The sequence below is a fragment of the Oncorhynchus kisutch genome, linkage group LG21 (genome assembly GCF_002021735.2).
Source record: "Oncorhynchus kisutch isolate 150728-3 linkage group LG21, Okis_V2, whole genome shotgun sequence".
NCBI lineage: Eukaryota > Metazoa > Chordata > Actinopteri > Salmoniformes > Salmonidae > Oncorhynchus > Oncorhynchus kisutch.
The window spans coordinates 27,992,662-28,020,077 of record NC_034194.2 but is presented as its reverse complement, the minus strand read 5'-3'; the positions used below and the strand labels follow the sequence as shown (position 1 = coordinate 28,020,077).

The 27,416-nt window shown below is 41.2% G+C and overlaps 1 protein-coding gene across 1 annotated transcript in view; it reads right to left on the bottom strand.

The window, feature by feature from the left end:
• LOC109866233 (opsin-5-like) overlaps positions 1–17,672 on the bottom strand; it is a 52,977-nt gene extending 35,305 nt beyond the window's left edge. The window contains exons 1-2 of the mRNA XM_031800163.1: positions 17,594–17,672; positions 927–1,220 (exon numbers count right to left, since the gene is read on the bottom strand). Of these exons, the coding sequence (XP_031656023.1) occupies positions 927–1,220; positions 17,594–17,672 (373 nt within the window). The remainder of the gene's footprint in view (positions 1–926; positions 1,221–17,593) is intronic.
• Positions 17,673–27,416: the final 9,744 nt, after the last annotated feature.

The window sequence follows — 27,416 nt, the reverse complement described above, 5'->3', positions numbered from 1 at the left end:
AGGTCAAATCATGGAGTCAGTGATCTTCAAGTCAAATCATAGAGTCAGTGATCTTCAGGTCAAATCATAGTCAGTGATTTTCAGGTCAAATCATAGAGTCAGTGATCTTCAGGTCATATCATAGAGTCAGTGATCTTCAGGTCAAATCATAGAGTCAGTGAGCTTCAGGTCAAATCATTGAGTCAGTGATCTTCAGGTCAAATCATGGAGTCAGTGATCTTCAGGTCAAATCATAGAGTCAGTGATCTTCAGGTCAAATCATAGTCAGTGATCTTCAGGTCAAATCATAGAGTCAGTGATCTTCAGGTCAAATCATAGTCAGTGATTTTCAGGTCAAATCATAGTGTCAGTGATCTTCAGGTCAAATCATAGAGTCAGTGATCTTCAGGTCAAATCATAGAGTCAGTGATCTTCAGGTCAAATCATAGAGTCAGTGATCTTCAGGTCAAATCATAGAGTCAGTGATATTCAGGTCAAATCATAGTCAGTGATCTTCAGGTCAAATCATGGAGTCAGTGATCTTCAGGTCAAATCATGGAGTCAGTGATCTTCAGGTCAAATCATAGAGTCCGTGATCTTCAGGTCAAATCATAGAGTCAGTGAACTTCAGGTCAAATCATAGAGTCAGTGATCATGTCGGAAAGTCTGAGCTCTATCTAGAACTGTTTCTACGCACACGCACAGGGCCATACACACTCACAGGGCCCTACACACTCACACACGGACTCCAACACACACACAAACACTCACCACATAATTTGCTCACACACACATAACATGCACATAAATGTATACTTACTCTACACACACTCACATAAAATAATAATATACGCTTCTGTTACGCTGTTTATCATATGTCCTGATATCTAGTCACCTTACCCCTATAGAGTATCTACCTCTACCACTCCAGTGTATACCCAGAATACCTGTTCTGGGTGGGTTTCCTGTCACCAGGTATCGTACCAGACCCATGACAGCCAGGGTCATGATGCTGGCCGTGCTGAAGATCATCCCCATCAGGCCATAGTACAGGCAGGAGAAGTCCCCTCCAATCCAGGCGTGGTTGAAGAGTGAGGCGATGGACAGGGGGTACATGCTGAGAGCCATGCCTATGTCTGTCACCGCCAGGTTGACTGTAAGGAGCTCCGGGGCCTTGAGGTGAGTTGGCCGGAGTGCTGAGGTCACCAAGACCGCAGCATTACCCAGGACCGACAGCACCGCTGGAGGGGGGAGAGAGAGAGAGTTCAGTCAGTCAGTCAAATAAACTGGAAGAGCGAGCAACGGTTCATCAACTAATCTAGCAATCAATTAACCAATCAAGCTCGAAAAAAAGAGAGAAAGAGAGAAGAGGTTAGTCACTAGATGTCTATGGTAGAGATAATAGGAGTAGAATGAGCCAAACAGTCGTTCTCCAGCATGGCCTGATATTGGTGTTCCAGGGCAGAGCACGGCAGAGTACTGAGCATCACATGGGTGAGTGGACACTATTAATCCCTAAGTGCAGTATTTGTCATGGTAGATTGGCTCCTGAACTGAAGCCCTTGATGTATTGGTAATGTAGTGACAAGATGTCACAAAGGCCTCATTCCCGTCATCCACCTTTTTCTCTCTCCCTCTTTTCCTCTCCCTCTTTTCCTCTCCCTCTTTTCCTCTCCCTCAAGGGCTGAGGAGTGTCATCGGGGATACAGAGTGTTCTATAAAAGCAACATAAAATATTTTTTATGGATAATTGATTGCTTCAGTGCTGCCACTTGCAATGGTCTTTTAAGAGTGTCTCTCTCAACTTGCATTGTGAGAACTAACCTAATGCACCATCCTTCAGTACTGAGGAAATGTGGAGACGTGTACACTGCCCAAATCTCTGGGAGTTTAGGGGTTTGGATGGTGTCTGCAGAGCAAATGAAAGGGAATTCGATGGGAACCCTCCTGCATCCAGTCTCATTCCCTAATGTCCAGTCTCATTTCCTAATGTCCAGTCTCATTTCCACATTCCAGTTTCATTTCCTCATTCCCTGTGTCTTATCTCCAGTCCACTTCTTGTTAGAACTGCTAGACCGATAGCTGGGAACGTTTGTGCATTGAACAGCCTCAAATGCGCTCTACGTAATCTATTTTAATAAATCTAAAACAAAAAACGAAATAATGACTCAATAGTTTCCTATTTACCCTCTACATCTATCTATTCATAGCCATCATATTGAAATAGAAATGCAAGCAACATCTGTGGTGGTTTGTTAATGAGCTCATTATCTAATGAGCTTAAGACTTCTATTTTATAATACTGTGTTTTTTTGGGACATTTTCACCTGGTCAATTATTGCAATGAAAACCACATGAACTGAGCTGAACACACTGTTATTCGTTCTAACTGCTTGCCTGCATTAATGCCCCATTTGGTATAAAGACAAATATTATTTAATTGAATTGAGTCAAACACTGTCCCAACACTTTTAGCACACATTTTCATCCAAAGCGACTTACCGAATTCACCAACTTATATTCAGTGTTTCTTGCGGGAATCTAATCCGCAATCTCACCATCTGTGAGAGACAAGGCCTGCTTTGACAGTGGACAACTGGTGAAAATACACTGAATGTTCACAACATTAGGAGCACCTTCCTAATATTGAGTTGCACCCCCTTTTGCCCTCAGAACAGACTCAATTCGTCATGCCGTCGTCGGCATGAACTCTACAAGGTGTCGAAAGCGTTCCACAGGGATGCTCAACCATGTTGACTCCAATGCTTCCCACAGTTGTGTCAAGATGGCTGGATGTCCTTTGGGTGGTGGACCATTCTTGATACACACAAGAAACAGTTGAGCGTGAAAAACCCAGCAGCATTACAGTTCTTGACTCACTCAAACTGGTGCGCCTGGCACCTACTACCATACACCGTTCAAAGGCACTTCAATCTTTTGTCTTACCCATTCACTCTCTGAATGGTACGCATACACAATCCATGTCTCAATTGTCTCAAGGTTTAAAAATCATTATTCAACCTGTCTCCTCCCCTTCATATACACTGATTGAAGTGACATCAATAAGGGATCATAGCTTTCACCTGGATTCACCTTGTCAGTCTATGTCATTTTCCTAATGTTTTGTACATTCAGTGTATATTGTTGTTTTATTAGTGGCCAGGTCAGGGACATCATTAGGCTATTTCACAGAGGGTAAAACTGTTTCACAGTGAAATTGGCTAGAGGTAGGGAATAGAGAGAGGATAGATTGAAGATAGTGGTGAGGGATAAGGAGAGGACAGATAGATAGAGATTATGCAGGATAGAGTATGGATAGACTGAGAATACATAGTTGGAGAAAGGATCGACTAAGAATATGTAGATTGAGGATTTTGGAAGGATAAACTGAGAATATGTAGATGGAGGATAGAGGAAGGATAGACTGAGAATATGTAGATGGAGGATAGAGGAAGGATAAACTGAGAATACATAGATGGAGGATGTAAGATAGAGGAAGGATAAACTGAGAATACATAGATGGAGGATAGTGGAAGGATAAACTGAGAATACATAGATGGAGGATAGTGGAAGGATAAACTGAGAATACATAGATGGAGGATAGAGGAAGGATAAACTGAGAATACATAGATGGAGGATAGAGGAAGGATAAACTGAGAATACATAGATGGAGGATAGAGGAAGGATAAACTGAGAATACATAGATGGAGGATAGAGGAAGGATAAACTGAGAATACATAGATGGAGGATAGAGGAAGGATAAACTGAGAATACATTGATGGAGGATAGATCAGGTTCTCACTCAATCTATTTCAATTGTTAATAAAATCACATTTGACATGCTTCATTAGCAACTGGTATAGACTGTCAAAGTGGAATGAATTCTTTCAAAATGTTACTAATGAATAAACAATGAAAGCAGAAATATCTTGAGTCTATAAGTATTCAACTCCTTTGTTATGGCAAGCCTAAATGTTTTTAACAAGTCACATAATAAGTTGCATGGGTAAAAATAAAACAATCTGACATTGAATATCCCTCTGAACATGGTGAAGTTATTCATTACTCTTTGGATGGTGTATCAATACACCCAGTCACTACAGCGATACAGGCATCCTTCAGTTGCTGGAGAGGAAGGAAACTGCAGGATTTCACCCTGATTCTAAAGGTGACAATAAAACAGTCAGAGTTTAATGGCTGTGACAGGAGAAAACTGAGGATGGATCAACAGCATTGTAGTTACTCCACATTACTAACCTAATTTACAAAGTGAAAAGAAGGAAGCCTGTACAGAACACAAATATTACAAAACATGCATCCTGTTTGCAACAAGGCACTAAAGTAATACTGCAAAAAGAAACGTGGCAAAGCAATTAACTTTTTATCCTGAATACAAAGTATTATGCAAATCCACTACAACACATTACTGAGTATCACTCTACATATTTTCAAGCATAGTTGTGACTGGATCATGTTATGAGTATGCTTGTAATCATAAAGGACTGGGGAGTTTTTCAGGATAAAAAGAAACAGAATAGAGCAGGCAAAATCCTAGAGGAAAACTTGGATCAGTCTGCTTTCCACCAGACACATGGAGATGAATTCCTCTTTCAGCAGGACAATAACCTAAAACACAAGGCCAAATCTACACTGGAGTTGCTCACCAAGAAGACAGTGAATGTTCCTGAATGGCCGAGTTACAGTTTTTACTTAAATCTTCTTGAAAATAGATGCCAAGACCTAACAATGGTTGTCTAGGAATGATCAACAACCAATTTGACTGAGCCAAAAGAATTTAGAAAATAATAATGACCAAATGTTGCACAATCCAGGTATGGAAATCTCTTAGAGTCTTACCCAGAAAGACTCACAGCTGTTATCGCTGCCAAAGGTGCTTCCACAAAGTATTGACTCAGGGGTGTGATTACTTATGTAAATGCAATATTTCAGAAATACATTTTCAATAAACATGTTCTAACTTTGTCATTATGGGGTATTGTATGTAGATGGGTGAAGAAATATATATTTAATACATTTTGAATTCAGGCTGTAAAACAACATGTGGAACATGTCAAGGGATGTGACTACTTTCTGAAGGCACTGTACTGTACATATAGGTAGAGTTAGTGCTAAAATAGTCAATACCGATAGTCCAGGTAACTGTATAGACTAGTCCAGATAACTGTATAGACTATTCCAGATAACTGTATAGACTATTCCAGATAACTGTATAGACTAGTCCAGATAACTGTATAGACTAGTCCAGATAACTGTATTGACTTATCCAGATAACTGTATTGACTAGTCCAGATAACTGTATAGACTAGTCCAGATAACTGTATTGACTAGTCCAGATAACTGTATTGACTAGTCCAGATAACTGTATTGACTAGTCCAGATAACTGTATAGACTAGTCCAGATAACTGTATAGACTAGTCCAGATAACTGTATTGACTAGTCCAGATAACTGTATTGACTAGTCCAGATAACTGTATTGACTAGTCCAGATAACTGTATTGGGACTAGTCCAGAAAACTGTATTGACTAGTCCAGATAACTGTATTGACTAGTCCAGATAACTGTATTGACTAGTCCAGATAACTGTATTGACTAGTCCAGATAACTGTATTGACTAGTCGAGATAACTGTATTGACTAGTCCAGATAACTGTATTGACTAGTCCAGATAACTAACTAACAGTCTTATGGCTTGGGGGTAGAAGCTGTTCAGGGTCTTGTTGGTTCCAGACTCGGTGCATCGGTACTGCTTGCCATGCGGAAGCAGAGAGAACAGTCTATGAAAGAAGCCCGAAAAATATTATCAATTTTAACATGGACAGCAGAGAAATATGATTAGTATTTGCGACATTGAAGATTGTTGGGGAATAATCAGAATTGGTTGGTAACATAGGTAAGATGTTTTATATTCATCATATGCTTATGAGTTATTTCTCATAAGAATGTATTTTGTTGTACTATAGTGGTGGCCATTGGCAGTTATCTGTTCTATGTCCAGACTAAGTTGCATGGGCCGCAGAGAGGGGAGAGGTCAAGGTGTCATCATGTGTAAACATATCTTTTGCTCCACTGTGTCTGTGTGCCAGTCACTCCCTACTTTTCCCATCGGGGAGAGGAGGATGGCAGTGTCTGGAATCATTTAGAATTGGTTGTATCTAAATGACAATTTGATATATGCCTGTTGATATGGAGGATTGGTTTATGGTTCTGGGTTTGAGTAAGGAGACAAAGCTGAATGATTTATTATGTCTATGCTGTCTGACTATGTGTGTTTTTTGCTATTAAAGGATCTCAGTTGCAATGTAGAAGGGGCTCTCAGAGAATTCATTGAGAGACACTGAATTGATCTGAGAGTCACAGGGTTGTGATAGAGCTCATATAATTAGAGATGGACTTTGATAACTAACTCTGACTTGTGTTGTGGTTTGCTCCCATGATTTGGTAAATAGAGGAAATTTCCACGACAAGATCTATACAGATGTAGGACCTTAATTGTATTACTCTTTTGTTGCTGCAAAGCAGGAAATGCAAACATATAGTGCATTTGAGTTTTAAAAAGGTTTCAAAAGTTTCCACTTTGAAATGACAGACTTGATTTGATCTAACGAAAAACAAATCAACCTATAATCCACATAACAATTCACATTTCCTGTTGATGCAGGATTTTCTTCCTGCTGTAGCAAACTGGCTCAAATTATGATCCTACATCTGTATGAACCTTAATATTGATCATAGCTCACAGCCAGACAGAACATAGCAGCATGCCATGACTTCTAATGAGTTGGATTCAATTAGGAAGGTTAGTTGTTACGTAGGCCTAATCAATGGCATCACAAGGTGAGGGGCCCCCATAGGAACTCAAGTCATTTTTACCAGCAACTGTCCTCCTTGTACATCCACAAGTGCTCAACATGCATGTAATTGGTCTCATAATGATTACCGTGGATGGAGGTAAAGCCATCCAGGAGAATGAGCTCTGATCCCAGGTGGGCTGATGTAGATCTGTCTCCAGCAACCAGTCATCATAATTATTAACCCCCCATTTGTAGTGCCCCAGTGAGTGCATTTAATTGATCCAATTTGCTGGCCTAATTAATTTATCCTCGGCTAAGATATGATGCAGGGCTATAATCCCCATGAGGCTACCACTTGGCACAGAGGTCAGTTCAATGTCTAGATGTGATTGACATTTGGTTGAGTTGTTAACTTCTTCAATATAGGGGGCGCTCTTTTAATTTTTGGATAAAAAAACGTTCCCGTTTTAAACAAGATATTTTGTCACGAAAAGATGCTCGACTATGCATATAATTGACAGCTTTGAAAAGAAAACACTCTGACGTTTCCAAAACGGCAAAGATATTATCTGTGAGTGCCACAGAACTGATGCTACAGGCGAAACCAAGATGAAATTTCAAACAGGAAATGACCCAGATTTTGAAGGCGCTGTGTTCCAATGTCTCCTTCTATGGCTGTGAATGCGCAAGGAATGAGCCTACACTTTCTTTCGTTTCCCCAAGGTGTCTGCAGCATTGTGACGTATTTGTAGGCATATCATTGGAAGATTGACCATAAGAGACTACATTTACCAGGTGCTCGCTTGGTGTCCTCCGTTGCAATTATTGCGTAATCTCCAGCTGCGTGCATTTTTCCATTTGCTTCAGAGGAGAAACCCAACTGCCACGAATGACTTATCATCGAATAGATATGTGAAAAACACCTTGAGGATGGATTCTAAACAACGTTTGCCATGTTTCTGTCGATATTATGGAGTTAATTTGGAAAAAAGTTTGGCGTTGTAATGGCTGAATTTTCGTTTTTTTTTTCTTAGCCAAACGTGATGAACAAAACGGAGCGATTTCTCCTACCCAAATAATATTTTTGGAAAAAATGAACATTTGCTATCTAACTGAGAGTCTCCTCATTGAAAACATCCGAAGTTCTTTAAAGGTAAATGATTTTATTTGAATGCTTTTCTTGTTTTTGTGAAAATGTTGCCTGCTGAATGCTAGGCTTAATGCTATGCTAGTTATCAATACTCTTACACAAATGCTTGTGTAGCTATGGTTGAAAAGCATATTTTGAAAATCTGAGATGACAGTGTTGTTAACAAAAGGCTAAGCTTGTGAGCCAATATATTTATTTCATTTCATTTGCGATTTTCATGAATAGTTAACGTTGCGTTATGCTAATGAGCTTGAGGCTATGATTACGCTCCCGGATACGGGATTGCTCGACGCAAGAAGTTAACTAAATGTGAATTCAACGTAAAATCAACAAAAAATGTCACCATGTCATTAGTTGTGTGAAACATAAACAAAATGCCCTTAAATTTATGATTTTTTGCAAATCCATTTAGTTTTCCACATTTTTTCAACGTCGACACATTTAGTTTTTGGGTTGAAAATATATGGAAACAATGTTGATTCAAACTGTTTTTGCCCAATGGGTACTGTTGAACAGCAGGGACCCTGCAGTCCATCTTACTGGACACAATGAGAGGGATTCCACCAGACCTTAATTAGCTATTACAACCACAAGAGCAGCTAAGGGGACTGTATCTGTCAACATCAGATCAAGGAGACTCATGTAGCTCACCAAATAGCAATCTGAATAAAACTTCATTTTGGAACAGCATAGAGTTGTGGGATTGACAATTCTACAAAGAAAGTAAGGACGTTTTTCCAGTAAGCTACAATTACACAGACAATTGTAAAATATCATGACAATGAGCTAGTAAAAAATTGCACAGAGGAGATTGATGGGTCCAATTGATTTGACTCTGAGGGTTCACCAAGAGTATTTTCCATTAACTAGATGCATGGAAAGGCATTGATCATCCCTGGTATTCACATCATGTCATAACAGTGACACAATCGTTGAAAGGTATTGAAAGCCTGCTACAATACGGATCATTTCATGAGATGGAGAAGACTCCTCCATATCTCTCTCTCTCTCTCTCTCTCTCTGTCTCTCTCTCTCTCTCTCTCTCTCTCGCTTCTCTCTCTCACGCCTCTCACTCTCTCTCTCACCTCTCTCTCTTTCATAATGTCACATGTGTAATTACATTCCTCTGGGTCATTATTTTCCCACTTTTCTCAGATTACGGCAAAAGCTAATCTAATAAAATATATGACTGGACCGACTAGAACAAACTGCAAACATCACTGAAGCTGGAGACTCATATCTCCCTCACTAACTTTAAACACCAGCTGTCAGAGCAGCTCACAGATCACTGCACCTGTACATAGCCCATCTGTAAATAGCCCATCCAACTACCTCATCCCCATACTGTTATTTATTTTGCTCCTTTACACCCCAGTATCTCTACTTGCACATTCATCTTCTGCACATCTATCACTCCAGTGTTTAATTGCTAAATTGTCATTATGTCACGCCCTGGTCGAAGTATTTTGTGTTTATCTTCATTTATTTGGTCAGGCCAGGGTGTGGCATGGGTTTTTGTATGTGGTGTGTATGTATTGGGATTGTAGCTTAGTGGGGTGTTCTAGTTAAGTCTATGGCTGTCTGAAGTGGTTCTCAATCAGAGGCAGGTGTTTATCGTTGTCTCTGATTGGGAACCATATTTAGGCAGCCATATTCTTTGAGTGTGTCGTGGGTGATTGTCCTTAGTGTCCTTGTTCCTGTCTCTGTGTTTGCACCAGATAGGACTGTTTCGGTTTTCGTTACGTTCTTTGTTTTGTAGTGTTTGTATTGATTCGTGTTTTTACGTTTGTTTATTAAACATGGATCGCAATCTACACGCCGCATTTTGGTCCGACTCTCCTTCACCACAAGAGAATCGTTACACATTATTTCACCACTATTGCCTTTTTATTGCCTTACCTCCCTTATCCTACCTCATTTGCACACTCTGTATATATCCTTTTTCTATTGTATTATTGACTGTATGTTTGTTTATCCCATGTGTAACTCTGTGTTGTTGTTTGTGTCACACTGCTTTGCTTTATCTTGGCCAGGTTGTAGTTGTAAATGAGAACTTGTTCTCAGACTAGCCTACCTGGTTAAATAAAGGTGTTCTCAGACTAGCCTACCTGGTTAAATAAAGGTGTTCTCAGACTAGCCTACCTGGTTAAATAAAGGTGTTCTCAGACTAGCCTACCTGGTTAAATAAAGGTGTTCTCAGACTAGCCTACCTGGTTAAATAAAGGTGTTCTCAGACTAGCCTACCTGGTTAAATAAAGGTGTTCTCAGACTAGCCTACCTGGTTAAATAAAGGTGGGGGAAAAATCCTACAAATATGCTAAATCAAGCTTCATAATCCATTATGGATCTATAATCATCATGCCTCAACTCTCATCACCTAAACCAGGGGTCCCCAATTACACTCAGCCATGGGCCAATTTTTCCTTGAGTGGATGGTCGGGGGGGGGGGGGGCCGGAACACATAATTCCACATAATTAATTATTTGTACACTGCAAATTGCCAATAAGAATCCCAAACAGATACAGTATTTGACAAAAGCTAAATCATTTCAAACCCTGATTACATTGGGATACGATCACATTCTCCTCTCTATATATGGAATACTTGGGGAAGATTTCCCAGAATTGAAATCACTTTGAGCTGATTTCCTGGTGAATGTCCTGGTGATTTTACAGTCTTTTACAGTCTTTTATGTATAATGTTGTTGTTTGTTAAGCAGGATTTTATTATTATTAATTTTTTTGCTCAGAAAACTTGAGGGGTGAAATAAAACCACCCACGGTCTGCGTGTTGGGGAACCGTGACCTTAACCATACTAGCAGGTTGACACCCCACGTTACCCTTTTTCCTCTCCAATAGGAACCTCTCCACATCTGACCTGTTTTATAACCCTTCTCCCCTCTCCTAACCTGTTACCCAGAGAACATGCTTGAGGTCCAGCTAGCTACAGCAAACATAATAATGGAACATTAATTAGAAAATTGATTGCAGCCCACGTTTCTCACATTAGAGATATTTGATTAATGTGGCCTGAATCATTCTGGTTTCAATCTCATTTATATAATGTCTTCCTCCACCTCAACACACCACCCTCCCCTCCAACCCTCCCTCCAAACCCCGCCAGTCCCATATTCTGATGGAGATTTAATTAAACCAAGGGGAAATATTGTGGCAATACATGTTCATTCTTCCTCCACAGGTTTATAATCTGAATGTAATCTCCCATTGTTCAGTGAAAGGGAAGGATGTGAGGCTTTGTCCTTCAGAAAGCCAACAGTACCTTGACATGACAACCCACAGCAACCGTTGGAGAATCGGTGGTGAAATTTCTCAATAGAAATTATTTATGATGCATCTACAATGTAAATTCATTGCTGCCTGTGTGAAGTAGACATGCCGCCTACGTCAGGTTACTCGAGTGGCCAACTGAAAGACCTCTTGTCAATAGGAAATATCTTTAAATTTTCGTGTATAAAGAATGGCATGTTTTCCTTGTGTCACTGGGAGAAAGAAATGAATCGTGAACATTTGTAAGTCTTGACAATTGAGTTCTCAGTGATCACCCCCAGGGGTGATTACTGACCAGCTGGTTGAGGTCTCAGTGATCACCTCCAGGGGTGATTACTGACCAGCTGGTTGAGTTCTCAGTGATCACCTCCAGGGATGATTACCAACCAGCTGGTTGAGTTCTCAGTGATCACCCCCAGGGGTGATTACTGACCAGCTGGTTGAGGTCTCAGTGATCACCTCCATGGGTGATTACTGACCAGCTGGTTGAGTTCTCAGTGATCACCTCCAGGGATGATTACCAACCAGCTGGTTGAGTTCTCAGTGATCACCTCCAGGGATGATTACCAACCAGCTGGTTGAGTTCTCAGTGATCACCTCCAGGGGTGATTACCAACCATCTGGGTGAGTTCTCAGTGATCACCCCCAGGGGTGATTACTGACCAGCTGGTTGAGGTCTCAGTGATCACCTCCATGGGTGATTACTGACCAGCTGGTTGAGGTCTCAGTGATCACCTCCAGAGGTGATTACTGACCAGCTGGTTGAGGTCTCAGTGATCACCTCCAGGGGTGATTACTGACCAGCTGGTTGAGTTCTCAGTGATCACCTCTAGGGGTGATTACCAACCAGCTGGTTGAGTTCTCAGTGATCACCTCTAGGGGTGATTACCAACCAGCTGGTTGAGTTCTCAGTGATCCCCTCTAGGGGTGATTACCAACCAGCTGGTTGAGTTCTCAGTGATCCCCTCTAGGGGTGATTACCAACCAGCTGGTTGAGTTCTCAGTGATCCCCTCTAGGGGTGATTACCAACCCGCTGGTTGAGTTCTCAGTGATCACCTCTAGGGGTGATTACCAACCAGCTGGTTGAGTTCTCAGTGATCACCTCTAGGGGTGATTACCAACCAGCTGGTTGAGTTCTCAGTGATCACCTCTAGGGGTGATTACCAACCAGCTGGTTGAGTTCTCAGTGATCACCTCTAGGGGTGATTACCAACCAGCTGGTTGAGTTCTCAGTGATCCCCTCTAGGGGTGATTACCAACCAGCTGGTTGAGTTCTCAGTGATCACCTCTAGGGGTGATTACCAACCAGCTGGTTGAGTTCTCAGTGATCACCTCTAGGGGTGATTACCAACCAGCTGGTTGAGTTCTCAGTGATCCCCTCTAGGGGTGATTACCAACCAGCTGGTTGAGTTCTCAGTGATCACCTCTAGGGGTGATTACTGACCAGCTCCATTACTGCAGTAATTAAATAATAAAGTTTGATTGTTTTGAAGAAATGTTAAAAGTCTCTCCTTTTGATTACAATAATTCCACCACACTCTTATGCGGAGTGGAACAGGGAAACCCAAGAGCACATTCAGACGAGGAGACTGGGATGAAATAACCAAGGTATTTATTGAAACACAGGGGGAAGATGGAGTGCAGGCCAGGGGAAGCTTGGGCGGGTTGCAGGGAACCAGGTGCAGAGGCTGAGGCTGGAGCGAGAGGGGATGGGACAGGGCAAGCACGTCCGGAGGGGAATCCAAGGGAGTAGTAGAGTGGGGAATACAGGACAGAGTAGCAGGATGACGAGACGTGGGACTGGAGACAGGGACCAGAGTCAGAGCGGGCAGAACTGTAATGGAGAGTACTGTGTCAGGCAAGGAAAACAGGCACTGTTAACAGGATCTAAATAGTAACAAACAGCTAGAAACATAGACTGACTGAGCAGAGATTACGATCTGGCAGTGTGGAAGTGGCAGGACTGAGTATTTGTAGAAGTCTTGATTATGGAACAGATTGCAGCTGGTGGGGATCTGCTCTGTCTCCGCCCACCCAATCACACACACACAGGGAGAGGGAGAGGGAGAGGGAACTGGGGGAGTGGCGGCAGGTCAAGGAGACACAGGATGAGCTGTAGAGGGCGTGGCAGGAGGAGATGTAACACAGACTCTCGCCGGCGATGGCCAATGCACTCGTGAAAACATCCTATCTCTCGCTCTCTGTTCGCTCAATAGGCCTAATGGAAGTTGATCAAATATTTTGGTAGCCTACAGCATACAGATTTGAGTCCTTTCTTTCCATCCTGTGTTTTCCCGTGATTGTATTTGAAATATAGAGAAAGGCCTGTTTTGTCTGCATGCTGTTCACTGACAGCATACGTTCCTGACTGTAGGCTACTGTATGCCTTTATTGTCTTGTTTTTGGGCTATAAACAATTCACAGCGAAGCAATTTTTTAAAATAAGCTATTTATCCTCTATGGCTAAATTATTGGCCTTCTCATGGTGTAGTAGGCTATTCTGAATTATTGCATTTCATTCTGAACAGACAGTACTAATTCTATAACTTTATAACTAGCTAATGTACTTCTCTTTCAGGGGTGCTGCAGAATCTCCAGCAACGCTGTGGAGATGAGACTTGCAGGCTCATGTCTAGCAGAGACACTGAGGTTTAAACTACTGGAGACTGCGTCCAAGATGTCAGACCATTTTTTTCAAGGTAATCAGGGTACTCACATTCACATATGCTGATTCATGGACCGTCTATATCCAAGTTGCATCCCATTTATGTGGACCAACATCACATTGGATGAATATAAAATGTTAATATCGTAACGAACATCTTATAAAGAATTATGAATTTCAATTTGTTGTGACTAATGTAAAATAGTTGGCTAATGTTAGCTAGACTAGGGGTTAGGGTTAGGGGTTAAGGTTAGGGTTAAGGCTAAGGTTAGGGTTAGGGGTTAGGGTTAAGGCTAAGGTTAGGGTTAGGGGAAGGGTTAGCTAACATGCTTAGTATTTGCAAAGTAGCTAAAAGGTAGTAAGTACATTTTACACATTTTAACCAACAGGACACTTTCACTGCTGAAGGCTGAGGTCCAGGGATGACAGTGTAAAGTAGAAAGTGAGAGAACTCCAATATTTATGGCACCTAGGCACCAGGGATAGGAGTGTGTGTGTGTGCTTGTGCATGTGTGTGTGTGTGCTTGCATGCCGATGTGTGATAAAAATGTGTCTCTGTATGTTTGAGATTTTTTTTAAGTGAGTGATTTTACGCTCAAACCTATTAACATCATGATCATGCAAGTGTTGGAGAGTTGACACGTCGAAAGTGTTTGAAATGTGAAGCTGAAAGAGAATAAAGTTAAAGTTCTACAGAGTCATGTGAATAAAGCTTGAGTTCTACAGAGTCATGTGAATAAAGCTTGAGTTCTACAGAGTCATGTGAATAAAGCTTAAGTTCTACAGAGTCATGTGAATAAAGCTTGAGTTCTACAGAGTCATGTGAATAAAGATTGAGATCTACAGAGCCATGTGAATAAAGCTTGAGTTCTACAGAGTCATGTGAATAAAGCTTAAGTTCTACAGAGTCATGTGAATAAAGCTTGAGTTCTACAGAGCCATGTGAATAAAGCTTGAGTTCTACAGAGTCATGTGAATAAAGCTTGAGTTCTACAGAGTCATGTGAATAAAGCTTGAGTTCTACAGAGTCGTGTGAATAAAGATTGAGTTCTACAGAGTCATGTGAATAAAGCTTGAGTTCTACAGAGTCATGTGAATAAAGCTTGAGTTCTACAGAGTCGTGTGAATAAAGATTGAGTTCTACAGAGTCATGTGAATAAAGCTTGAGTTCTACAGAGTCATGTGAATAAAGATTGAGTTCTACAGAGTCATGTGAATAAAGCTTGAGTTCTACAGAGTCATGTGAATAAAGCTTGAGTTCTACAGAGTCGTGTGAATAAAGATTGAGTTCTACAGAGTCATGTGAATAAAGCTTGAGTTCTACAGAGTCATGTGAATAAAGATTGAGTTCTACAGTCATGTGAATAAAGATTGAGTTCTACAGAGTCATGTGAATAAAGATTGAGTTCTACAGAGTCATGTGAATAAAGCTTGAGTTCTACAGAGTCGTGTGAATAAAGATTGAGTTCTACAGAGTCATGTGAATAAAGCTTGAGTTCTACAGAGTCATGTGAATAAAGCTTAAGTTCTACAGAGTCATGTGAATAAAGATTGAGTTCTACAGAGTCACATGAATAAAGCTTAACTTCTTCAATATAGGGGGCGCTCTTTTAATTTTTGGATAAAAAAACGTTCCTGTTTTAAACAAGATATTTTGTCACGAAAAGATGCTCGACTATGCATATAATTGACAGCTTTGGAAAGAAAACACTCTGACGTCTCCAAAACTGCAAAGATATTATCTGTGAGTGCCACAGAACTGATGCTACAGGCGAAACCAAGATTAAATTTCAAACAAGAAGTGCCCCAGATTTCGAAGGCGCTGTGTTCCAATGTCTCCTTATATGGCTGTGAATGCGTCAGGAATGAGCTTACACTTTCTGTCGTTTCCCCAAGGTGTCTGCAGCATTGTGACGTATTTGTAGGTATATCATTGGAAGATTGACCATTTTACACTACATCTACCAGGTGCTCGCTTGGTGTCCTCCGTCGCAGTTATTGCGTAATCTCCAGCTGCGTGTATTTTTCCATTTACTTCCGAGGAGAAGCCCAACTGCCACGAATGATTTATCATCAAATAGATATGTGAAAAACACCTTGAGGATTGATTCTAAACAACGTTTGCCATATTTCTGTCGATATTATGGAGTTAATTTGGAAAAAAGTTTGGCGTTGTAATGACTGAATTTTCGTTTTTTTTTCTTAGCCAAACGTGATGAACAAAACGGAGCGATTTCTCCTACACAAATAATATTTTTGGAAAAACTGAACATTTGCTATCTAACTGAGAGTCTCCTCATTGAAAACATCCGAAGTTCTTCAAAGGTAAATGATTTTATTTGAATGCTTTTCTTGTTTTTGTGAAAATGTTGCCTGCTGAATGCTAGGCTTAATGCTATGCTAGCTATCAATACTCTTACAGAAATGCTTGTGTAGCTATGGTTGAAAAGCATATTTTGAAAATCTGAGATGACAGTGTTGTTAACAAAAGGCTAAGCTTGTGAGTGAATATATTTCTTTCATAGCTAATAGAAAAACACAATATCACCAAGTATGGTCCAATTCAGCTCTATGGAACTGCTTGGAAATGTTGTGGAAGCATGCACTAAACAAGAGAGAATGTGCAGAGATCAGAATTACAACTGGAAAGACTGGACTGCTGTAGCACACTTCAGCAACAAACGATAAGCAACAGCTTGTGTAAAATAAATGGATGCACAATTACCATTAGTCACCTGACAAAGATCCTTGAAGGATCTAAACATAGTTTGTTTTCGAATTAAGGTACATGGTGGAGTTTATGAGTGTGCAGGCTCTATTTCTTTGGCACAATAACCATTCACACATCAACAGAACTAGTGGATCACACATTACCAATCATTGAAAAGACAACTATAATGCTTTGTGTCCAATCAATTCTTCTGTAACTGCAACCTATTATATACAGTACACTGAGTTGACAAAACATTAGGAACACCATTCTCTTTCCATGACAGACTCACCAGTTGATTCCAGGTGAAAGCTCTGATCCCTTATTGGTATCACTTGTTAAATCCACTTAAATCAGTGTAGATGAAGGGGAGGAGACAGGTTAAATAAGCCATCAGACAATTGAAACATGGATTGTTTAAGTGTGCCATTTAGCAGGTGAAAGATTTAAGTGTCTTTGAAAAGGGTATGGTAGTAGGTGCCAGGCGCACCAGTTAGTGATGTTTTTTTCACACTCAACATTTCCTGTGTGTATCATGAATGATCCGCCACCTAAAGGACATCCAGCCAACATGACACAACTGTGTCAACATGGGCCAGCATCTCTGTGAAACACTTTCAACACCTTTTAAAGTCCCGAAAAATTGAGGCTGTTCTGAGGGCAAAAGGGTGTGCAACTCAATATTAGGAAGGTGTTCCTCATGTTTTGTACACTCAGTGTATAACGCCTATATCGTCTACCGATATGACTTGGTGTGAAAACCTCACAACGCAGAGTCTGTACAAATCCCTTTCCATCATCTCTAATCACCATCTCCCCCCCCAAAAAATACATGATGCACTCAAATCTAAACTCCTGCCATTTGTGTTTCAAACTCCAAACTACCAGCCCCATGCTGAATGCTGAACAGGGAATCCACACAGGGAAACAAATTAAAAAGAAGAAGGAATTAAAAGAGAACAGCAGTATCAGCTGTAAGTAACTCACCTATCACCACTAGGTACATGCCTGCCCAGTGGTCCACAGTGGGCGACAGTTTGGACGTGTATTTGTTGTCCTCCTCCATGCTCCTCTCCCACAGACAGACCAGACCAGTACGGATAAGTATTCAAACTCCCCAAACGGTGCCAGCGAGAGAAGTAGACCTCCAACAGGGACACAGGCTCATCTGAACAAGGCTTATCCTTGACATTACCACAGGTAGCATTTTCAATCAGCTCCTAGAATCTTTATATTCCCTCTCCATAATGGACTCCCACACATATGCACCCAGACATGCTAAGTACACACACACACACACACACACACACACACACACACACACACACACACACACACACACACACACACACACACACACACACACCCACCTCCCCTTCCCCGCTGAGCCGATTAGGATGACAACTGTCAACTGTGAGTGTAAGTACACTCATGAAAATGCTCACACTCATGTACACACACACTCCTGCCCTGGTGTGCGTGTGTGTGTGTGTCATGGTGTGTGGAAAAAGGGAACACTATCTAATCCAGCCAAAACTCTCCTGGTCCTCCTCCTGTAGAGCGAATAACACCTTTTGACAGAGCACAGCCACAAATACAGACAGACAGACAGACACACACACACTGAGTGCATTACGAGGAGAGATACTGTAGCAAAGCAGCAAGGAGAGACCCAGTGCCTGTCGTTCCATAGAAGCCTCGTCGGAGAGGAGCTAGTCTACAGCTGTTTCAACGGGTTAGGCTTCGCTTAGCACATCAACCGTGAAACTAGGCATACTTACTCTCCAAGAATTACCTTGACACACTGTGAAAAGTCAGAAGACATTATTCAAAATTATCCCTGTTTTGCAGCCTCATATGGCCAAATTACCTCCACAATTAAAGCTAGAATCTAATCATCTGTTTTGGTAAAAAGATGAGGAATGGGCCTATATAAATTAGACACACCTACTCATTCCAGGGTTTTTCTCTACTTTTACTATTTTCTTCATTATAGAATAATAGTGAAGACATCAAAACTATGACATAACACAAATGGAATCATGTCTTAACCAAAAAAGTGTTGAACAAATCAAAATATATTTTATATTTGAGATTCTTTAAAGTAGCCACCCTGTGCCTTGATGACAGCTTTGCACACTCTTGGCATCTGGATCGACAGAGTTTGAAAAACCATGTGCTAAATTACCAAAATGTAAAAATGAAGGAAAAAACAGGGCTTCACTCCCATCAGTGAATCTGAAGATGGTGTTCTGCAGTGCCCCTTTAATAATAATACAGGCTTTACTGATCAGTGGCCCTGGGTGAGTATGGGAGGATGGAAGAACCATTCCAGCCATTCAGACCAAAGGTTAGTGAGGGGGGGCTGATGACACCTGTGATTGTGAGATGGACAGGTGCGAGTTTCCAAGAAACATCTTCTTCTTATGGCTTGGGGGCAGTATTTCGACGTCTGGATGAGAAGCGTGCCCAAAGTAAACTGACTGTTACTCAGGCCCAGAAGCTAGGATATGCAAAGAACAAAGACCAAACCAGCTAAAACATATACATGATCAATTACAAATCTTAGAATCAGCTATCAAAGACTACCAGATTCCACTTGATTCTCCAATTACATTGAATGAACTGCAGGACAAAATACAAACCCTCCAACCCAAAAAGGCCTGTGGTGTTGATGGTATCCTAAATGAAGTAATCAAATATACAGACCAAAAATTCATATTGGCTATACTTAAACTCTTTGACACCATCCTCAGCTCAGGCATCTTCCCCAATATTTGTAACCAAGGACTGATCACCACAATCCACAAAAGTGGAGACAAATTTGACCCCAATAACTACTGTGGGATATGCGTCAACAGCAACCTTAAAAAATGGCAGACTCCTACATTTCCTCAGTGAAAACAATGTACTGAGCAAATGTAAAATTGGCTTTTTATCAAATTACTGCACGACAGACCATGTATTCACCCTGCACACCCTAATTGAAAAACAAACAAACAAAAGCAAAGTCTTCTCATGCTTTGTTCATTTAAAAAAACATTTTGAATCAATTTAGCATGAGGGTCTGCCATACAAATTGATGGAAAGCGGTGTTGGGAGAAAAACATTCAACATTATAAAATCTATGTACACAAACAATGTAAAAAACACACACATTTCTTTCCACAGGGCCGTGGGGTGAGACAGGGATGCAGCTTGAGCCACACCATCTTCAACATATATATCAACGAATTGGCGGGGGCACTAGAACTGTCTGCAGCACCCGGCCTCCCCCTACTAGAATCTGAAGTCAAATGTCTACTGTTTGCTGATAATCTGATGCTTCTGTCCCCAACCAAGAAGGGCCTACAGCAGTATCTAGATCTTCTGCACAGATTCTGTCAGACCTGGGCCCTGACAGTAAATCTCAGTAAGACAAAAATAATGGTGTTCCAAAAAAGGTCCAGTTGTCAGGACCAGAAATACAAATTCCAACTAGACACCATTGCCCTAGAGCACACATAAAACTATACCTACCTCGGCCTGAACATCAGCAGGTGCTTTAGAAAACAGCATCTGCTTCATTTGAATACTTCTAAAATATACATAAAATAAGGGCATTATTGTCAACATAAAAGGTGAGTGAAGTTTTAATGCTTGTTCACGTGCGTACAGTTTCAGGACAAGGTCTGATTTATAACAGGAAACACAAACATGCGTGCGCCAAGTTTATAAATCTGAATATTTTCGTACTTGTCCAGTCTTTTCAGAAATGGTGCACACCAATTGTTGTGAAATCTACGCAACGGTTATAAATGAGGCCCCTGGTGTGGGAGGTTGTTGTATGACAAGGGCCTGGATTCAATCATATCAAGCATTAACCATCGATAGCAGACACCCACATAGTGGATGTTTTGGCAGTGTCGGAAGTGACAATGCATTGGAGCTGCCAAATTGGAGAGCAGCTGCTTTTTGATTGTCATGAAGACACACCCGCATCACTCGTGTTAGAAGTTCATAGCGAGAATGTGCAGGTCACATAGAAATAATTATGCTCAAATATAAATTAACAAAATAATGAGTATCTGTCTCTTAATCAAGGTATAGTCTAGATTACATCTCACATTCCAATGTTTGAACTTATAAACAAGGCTGCATGGGATTTCTGTTAATGTGACTCTGTGCAGCCAATGGCAATGTCCACTTTAGGTATAATGCCAGTATGGTGATTATTTGTCACCACAGATGGTTTGTTTACATAGAAGGTTGTGGCATATCCTGGGGTCCATGCCTTAAGCCACACCTCAGTAGGCTGAGCTAGGCATGTTGCATTGGACATTTTGTAATACAGCGAAAAGCCTCTCGTTAATAGGTCCGCCATGGGTCTGTGCACCCTAGTTATGACAATATATTTGAGACCTATGTATTGCAGTTCATTTAGTATTTTACTGAATAAGTAAAATATATTTGAACAGGAGCTCAACTTTGATTTTAGAAGTAGGGGGGACATAATATCACGTTTTTTATCCAGCTGGATTAACACTCCAAATAGCCTACCCGACCGCTCAGAGGTGTCCGCATGGTCCTAAAGCACACCGTTGCCTAGTTTTGTATCACATTCCAATGACAAAACTGGCGGTGGACAAAAATGCAAAGTTGCGCCCCTGTATTTGAGTAGCAAACAGGGAAACAGCGAATCCCAGACAGTTTGCAGTAGAACAGACCAGAAGGGAGAATCGTTTACTACCTAAATGATTGGGATCATCTGGTTACCACCAGTGTTTGGAATACATTGAGCTAGTTGGCAAAGCAGACCATGGGACGCCTTTTCACAGAATGTATTTTTCAAAGGTCTGTGGTGGGTCTGTGTAAGCTATGCGATTATATTGGAGAGGAGACAGGTTTATAGAAGAGAATATCATCTATGAATTTACTGTTAGTAGTGGCCATGTAGTAGCCAGGGAAACTAATTGTTCTCACTTTATGATAGAACACTCTGATTTTTCTGCCAGACTGTGGCTCTTTACATGAATTGTTAGGATTTTCTCGTGATCACAAAAAAACTTCTTACATTATTTTGCTAAAAAATTTGAAAAGATGGGCCTGGCTGAGTATAGAACATTCAGTTTGTGGCGCTGTTTACCGCAATTCTCTGGATTATTTTGTTGCCAGACCAAAACTACTTATTTTCCTCAATTTGAGATTTAAATAAATAATGTTTCTTTGAATAGATGGGCCTGGCTGTCATGAAAAATACATTGAGGGGAAAGGATCCATGGCTGATTATCTTTCTGCACATCTCTATTTGCAATCCTGGCTAACAAATAAAAAATATATATTTTCAATATTAATGTTTATATTTTTCAATATTCATAAATTAATGTAAGAAAATTGTTATTGAAGTCTAAATACTACTCATTTTACAGCGCAAGCAGTAAAGCTTGGGATTCTTTGCCTCAAACTCTATTATAGGGGCTGACTGGTGCTCACTGGCTTACTGGCTTACTGGTGCTCTTCCATGCTATCCCTAGGAGGGGTGCGTCACTTGAGTGGGTTGAGTCACTGACGTGATCTTCCTGTCTGGGTTGGCGCCCCCCCTTGGGTTGTGCCGTGGGGGAGATCTTTGTGGGCTATACTCGGCCTTGTCTCAGGATAGTAAGTTGGTGGTTAGAGATATCTCTCTAGTGGTGTGGAGGCTGTGCTTTGGTAAAGTGGGTGGGGTTATATCCTGCCTGTTTAGCCCTGTCTGGCGGTATCATCGGACGGGGCCACAGTGTCTCCCGACCCCTCCTGTCTCAGCCTCCCGTATTTATGCTGTAATAGTTTATGCGTCGGAGGGCTAGGGTCAGTCTGTTATATCTGGAGTATTTCTCCTGTCTTATCCGGTGTCCTGTGTGAATTTAAGTATGCTCTCTCTAATTCTCTCTCTCTTTTTCTCTCTTTCTTTCTTTCTTTCTTTCTCTCTCGGAGGACTGAGCCCTAGGACCATGCCTCAGGATTACCTGGCCTGATGACTCCTTGCTGTCCCCAGTCCATCTGGTCGTGCTGCTGCTCCAGGTTCAACTGTTCTGCCTGCGGCTATGGAACCTTGACCTCTAGAGACAGCAGGAGCGGTAGAGATACTCTGAATGATCGTCTATGAAAAGCCAACTGACATTTACTCCTGGGGTGCTGGCCTGTTGCACCCTCATCCACTGTGTTTATTATTATTTAACCCTGCTGGTCATCTATGAACATTTGAACATCTTGGCCATATTCTTCTATAATCTCCACCCGGCACAGCCAGAAGAGGACTGGCCACCCCTCATAGCCTGGTTCTTCTCTAGGTTTCTTCCTGGGTTCTGGCAAGGCCTTTCTAGGGAGTTTTTCCTAGCCACCCTGCTTCTACACCTGCATTGCTTGCTGTTTTGGGGTTTTAGGCTGGGTTTCTGTACAGAACTTTGTGGCATCAGCTGATGTAAGAAGGGTTTACAGATGAAACATTAGTCAAAATGTCTGAAGGGCCAAAATGCCACAAATGTTCCTAATTCAATAAATTATGTCTCAATATGCTTTAAGATACAAGTGTCAAAGATACGTCAACAACCCTTCCTCCAAATGACCCCTCTATGAATTAAATATTGTGAAAATCCCTAAAATCGTTGTATTTTTAAAAATATCTAGTTATATGAGGAATCCCCCATTAGCTGAATCAAGTGTAATGTGTGCTTTCCGTCAGTGCACATACTTCAGCGCTGACCAGTAGCGTTTCGGGGCAGACCAGCTTGCATAAATCTCTCAGTGTCATAAATCTCTGTGTCATAAATCTCTCAGTGTCATACATCTCTGTGTCATAAATCTCTCTGGCAATATTCGTCAGGTGATAGAAGTGAGATGCCACAGGACTCAACATCCATTTATCAGGGCAATGTGAACATCTTTCCCACTGAGTGAGACAGAGAGACAGACAACATTGGGCACAGCAGTCTTAAGGCTCTGCATGCAGTACACCCTCAATAGCAACCTGTGTTTGTAAAATAACATAAAAACAAGCATTGATATTCTGTATGGGTCACTTGCTTTAAATCCTTCCACTCAGTGTAGCTTTTCCTATATGAAGTGTATAAGGACTTTGTGACATCTGCTGATGGAAAAGGGGCTTTATAAATACATTTTATTGATTGATTTGATTGAACAGCATAGAATTTGAGAGCGAAAACACAATGATGTAATCTCCCCCATGTATGAAGTACAATGAAAGGTGGTTTGGTGAATCAAGGTGACGGACATCCATTACTGAGGTGAACAATTCAGGGAATGAATGACGTGGGTTAAGATGGAAGAGTTGGTCCTGAGGATTACATGAAGCCCAAAACACACTTTGTGTATTAAGAAGTTTCAATTAAGGACTGTATATATTGACAGATGCCGACAGGCTGTATGTATGGCGAAGATGAATGTCATCACTAATAGCAGGCCTCATGCTGTGTGGCGTGACTTGCTCTATTCAGAGATTCACTGATGATTACGCTAAGAACACTAATTTACAATAGTGTAATAGGTGCTGAAATGCCATTTACATAAAGAAAGTTGCATAAATGGCATTTACATGCTCCACTACTTCCTGTCTGGCTCTCTGTACAGTATCTCATCAGCCGCTGGACTCCCAGCCTCAGTGCTCTCTTCTGGGGCTCTGACATGTGAGTCAGCCTCTCAGTCTGTGATTACTGTAACATGATGATGACTGAGTTTAGGAGGTCTGTCTCACAATTTTTTGTCACTTATGAAGAAACAAGTTATAAACATGAATGTCTCTACTGTAAGCTTTCAGCTTGTGGATGTGGAGTGTCAATTTGATTCAGTCGATTCAGATCAAAACGGATAATTAAGTATGATGGAAGATTTGGACATCACATGCCTTTGTTGGGTCACACACATACTCACATACACTCACACACGCCTCCTTTGATGTTGCGTGACACTGTTGTCATGACTTGACTTTTAACATGAATCTGAAGACTGTTATTTATCTAATAAACGAACTATGTTTAATTGTTACCCGATCAAATTAGTCATGTAACAATTAACTCATTAGGATCTGGGGCACCACGAGAGCAGTTCATTAAAAAGTTACCATTTCCAAAATAAAACTCTAAAGGTCTTTACCTATCACATCTATAAACAGTCAACTTATTAATCATAACCTTGTATCATATCATCATTCTGAACAGTTGTAACCCCCTTTCATCTGCAAAGACCAGAGCCTTACTTATTACACAAATTGGTTTCATTATTTATTTACTAGCTAATTAAATGGTAACACAGGATAAACATACACACTTAATACATTAGAAACAGGTCCCAAGCAGACTGACACAATATGGTAGCTTGTTACAAAAGACATGGTGAGGGTGAGAGAGAGAGAGAGAGAGAGAGAGAGAGAGAGAGAGAGGGGGATAGAGACGTTGGTACATTTAGAAACTACTCTCACTTATACTTTTCACATGAATCGCTGCCCGCTTGGAGTAAGACATCATGAATGTACTTAAGTGAAAATGCCTTGGTTCACGTGTATCTCTCTCAGAACCAAGCCGCCTTGGAAATGGGGTTGGGTCTTTTTGCGGCATGCTTGTAAGGCTCTGATTTTCCAAAATGGTTCCGACAAGTCTTCTACTGTTGTCCTTTTCTATAGTTGTCTGGTATCTGGGGACTTGTCGAGTAGTCCTGAACAGAACTACAACGTTTATTCTCCTTCCATTCGCTCTGGAAGATGCCTCTTTGAAGACAGGCTGGCCAGCCGTGTCGATGGTTCCCAGTGGGGTGATGAGAGTAGCGTACTGCGGTGGTTTGAGCATAGTAGAATGGTCCACCTTCAATTCACTTTTCTAGATACTTTACTTAGGACAGCTAATCAAGTGTACCAGTGAGGTGAATTTATCATCTCTACCTCTAGTTGAGATTCAGAGTTCAAACCACTTTAAACGTGAGCTGCAGCTCTACATCTCTCTGGTCTGATATGTTAATTCTTAACCCATCATTTTATACAGTTTGTACAAAAGGGCAGTTCTGTCAGGCTGGCACGCTCTCTTACCTTACTCTGGGGGGTGACTTGCAACTGTGCAAAGTTTATGTAAAACAATTATATTTTATGGTTCCTAAACTCATATCCCTCTCAACAACACTTTCATACTTTTTCATATTTCATACCCACGCATTGGATGGAAGCTTCGTACATGTAGTGGGTATACTTTACAAGTTCCAGTATTTCCTTTATACATTTTTTAATGACATCACAAAATAACACACAATATGACATTAGTGTTCTATAATTCACTTCTGACCATTCCCCACATTCTATGTTGTTCTAAAATATTGTTCCAGTATTCACTTTAGAATGTTAGAGTTTTGGCGGGAAAAGTCTGTGAAACAAAGGCACATTCATCTGGTGAACATTTGAGAGGGAGAGCTGAATGTTCTCTCCTCAAATTTACGACAGGACGAGAATTGATAATCCCCACCAGTTCCTTCCCCATCCCCCCTCTGCGGGTGAGAGGGGTCTGGTTGAAGTCATTCATTGCAAACCTGATTTGACCTGTTTGGATCCTCACAGGATCATCATGACACTGTCCTTTGTGCTTGGTTTACGCTCCGTCGCCTCCAGACTATGTCTAGAGTCTCTCTGTGTCATGGGACCATCTGTGGTCGGGCGCCAGAACAGGCCCCGAGGATGCTAATTGGTGAACAACTAGTGCCATTTCCTACACAACACAACGACGAAGACACAATAAAACATTAGCAAGGGTTTGGTTCAAGGCTGTGTCAAACCTCCGGTCCAAAAATGTAAGTGGAAAGTGTATTATGTGACATAGGACACTTTAAAGGACAATAGTACATTAAGATATCCTCATAGCTATAAACCAGGGGTGGGCAATTCCAGTCCTTGAGGGCCTGATTGGTGTCACAGTTTTCCCCAGCCCCAGCTAACACACCTGACTCCAATAGTCACCTAATCATGATCTTCAGTTTAGAATGCAATTTGATTAATCAGCTGTGTTTGCTAGTGATGGAGAAAAAGTGTCACACCAATCAGGCCCTCGCGGACTGGAGTTGCCCACCCCTGCTATAAACCTAAGTGTGTGGGTGCTGAATAGATGAATAACGGTCCATATTTTACAGAATGACACCATATCATAAAATCTCTGGCACTGGTAACCCCACTGGTACCCTCACTATGTAGGGAATTGGATATATTTTAAGACAAGCCCTTTGACTTCACCTAGTGTGAATTACAAGAGACTACTCCATACAGCAGGCCTGGGCAATTCCAGTCCTTGGGGGCCTGATTGGTGTCACACTTTCCCCCATCCCTAGAAAACACACCTGATTTAAACTAATTGCATTTTTAACTGAAGATCATGATTAGTTGATTATTGGAGTCAGGTGTGTTAGCAGGGGCTGGGACAAAAGTGTGACACCAATCAGGCCCCCGAGGACTGGAGTTGCCCAGGCCTGCCATACAGTGACTGACAGTGATGTATAATAAATTGACTAGCTGTCATTCTACTGTCAGTCTGTTGAGGCTGTGATTGTGAAATCATTCTAGAAATTCGACAGGCCTTCAGAAAGTTGTAATTGATAAATGCTATTTAAATGCCATGGCACAGATCAATAACCTGCCAATCAATAGGCTAACTGATTGCAGGGCAGTGTTGTTGTCTGTAATCAATTGTAGTTAAAAAGCAGTATAGACCAATCAATCCTTTTAAGACATTCCATCAATAAAAGGAAATGGACTGTGTGCACTTCATTAGTTCCTTTTGGTGTGTTACCTGTAAGATAAACTGTATAT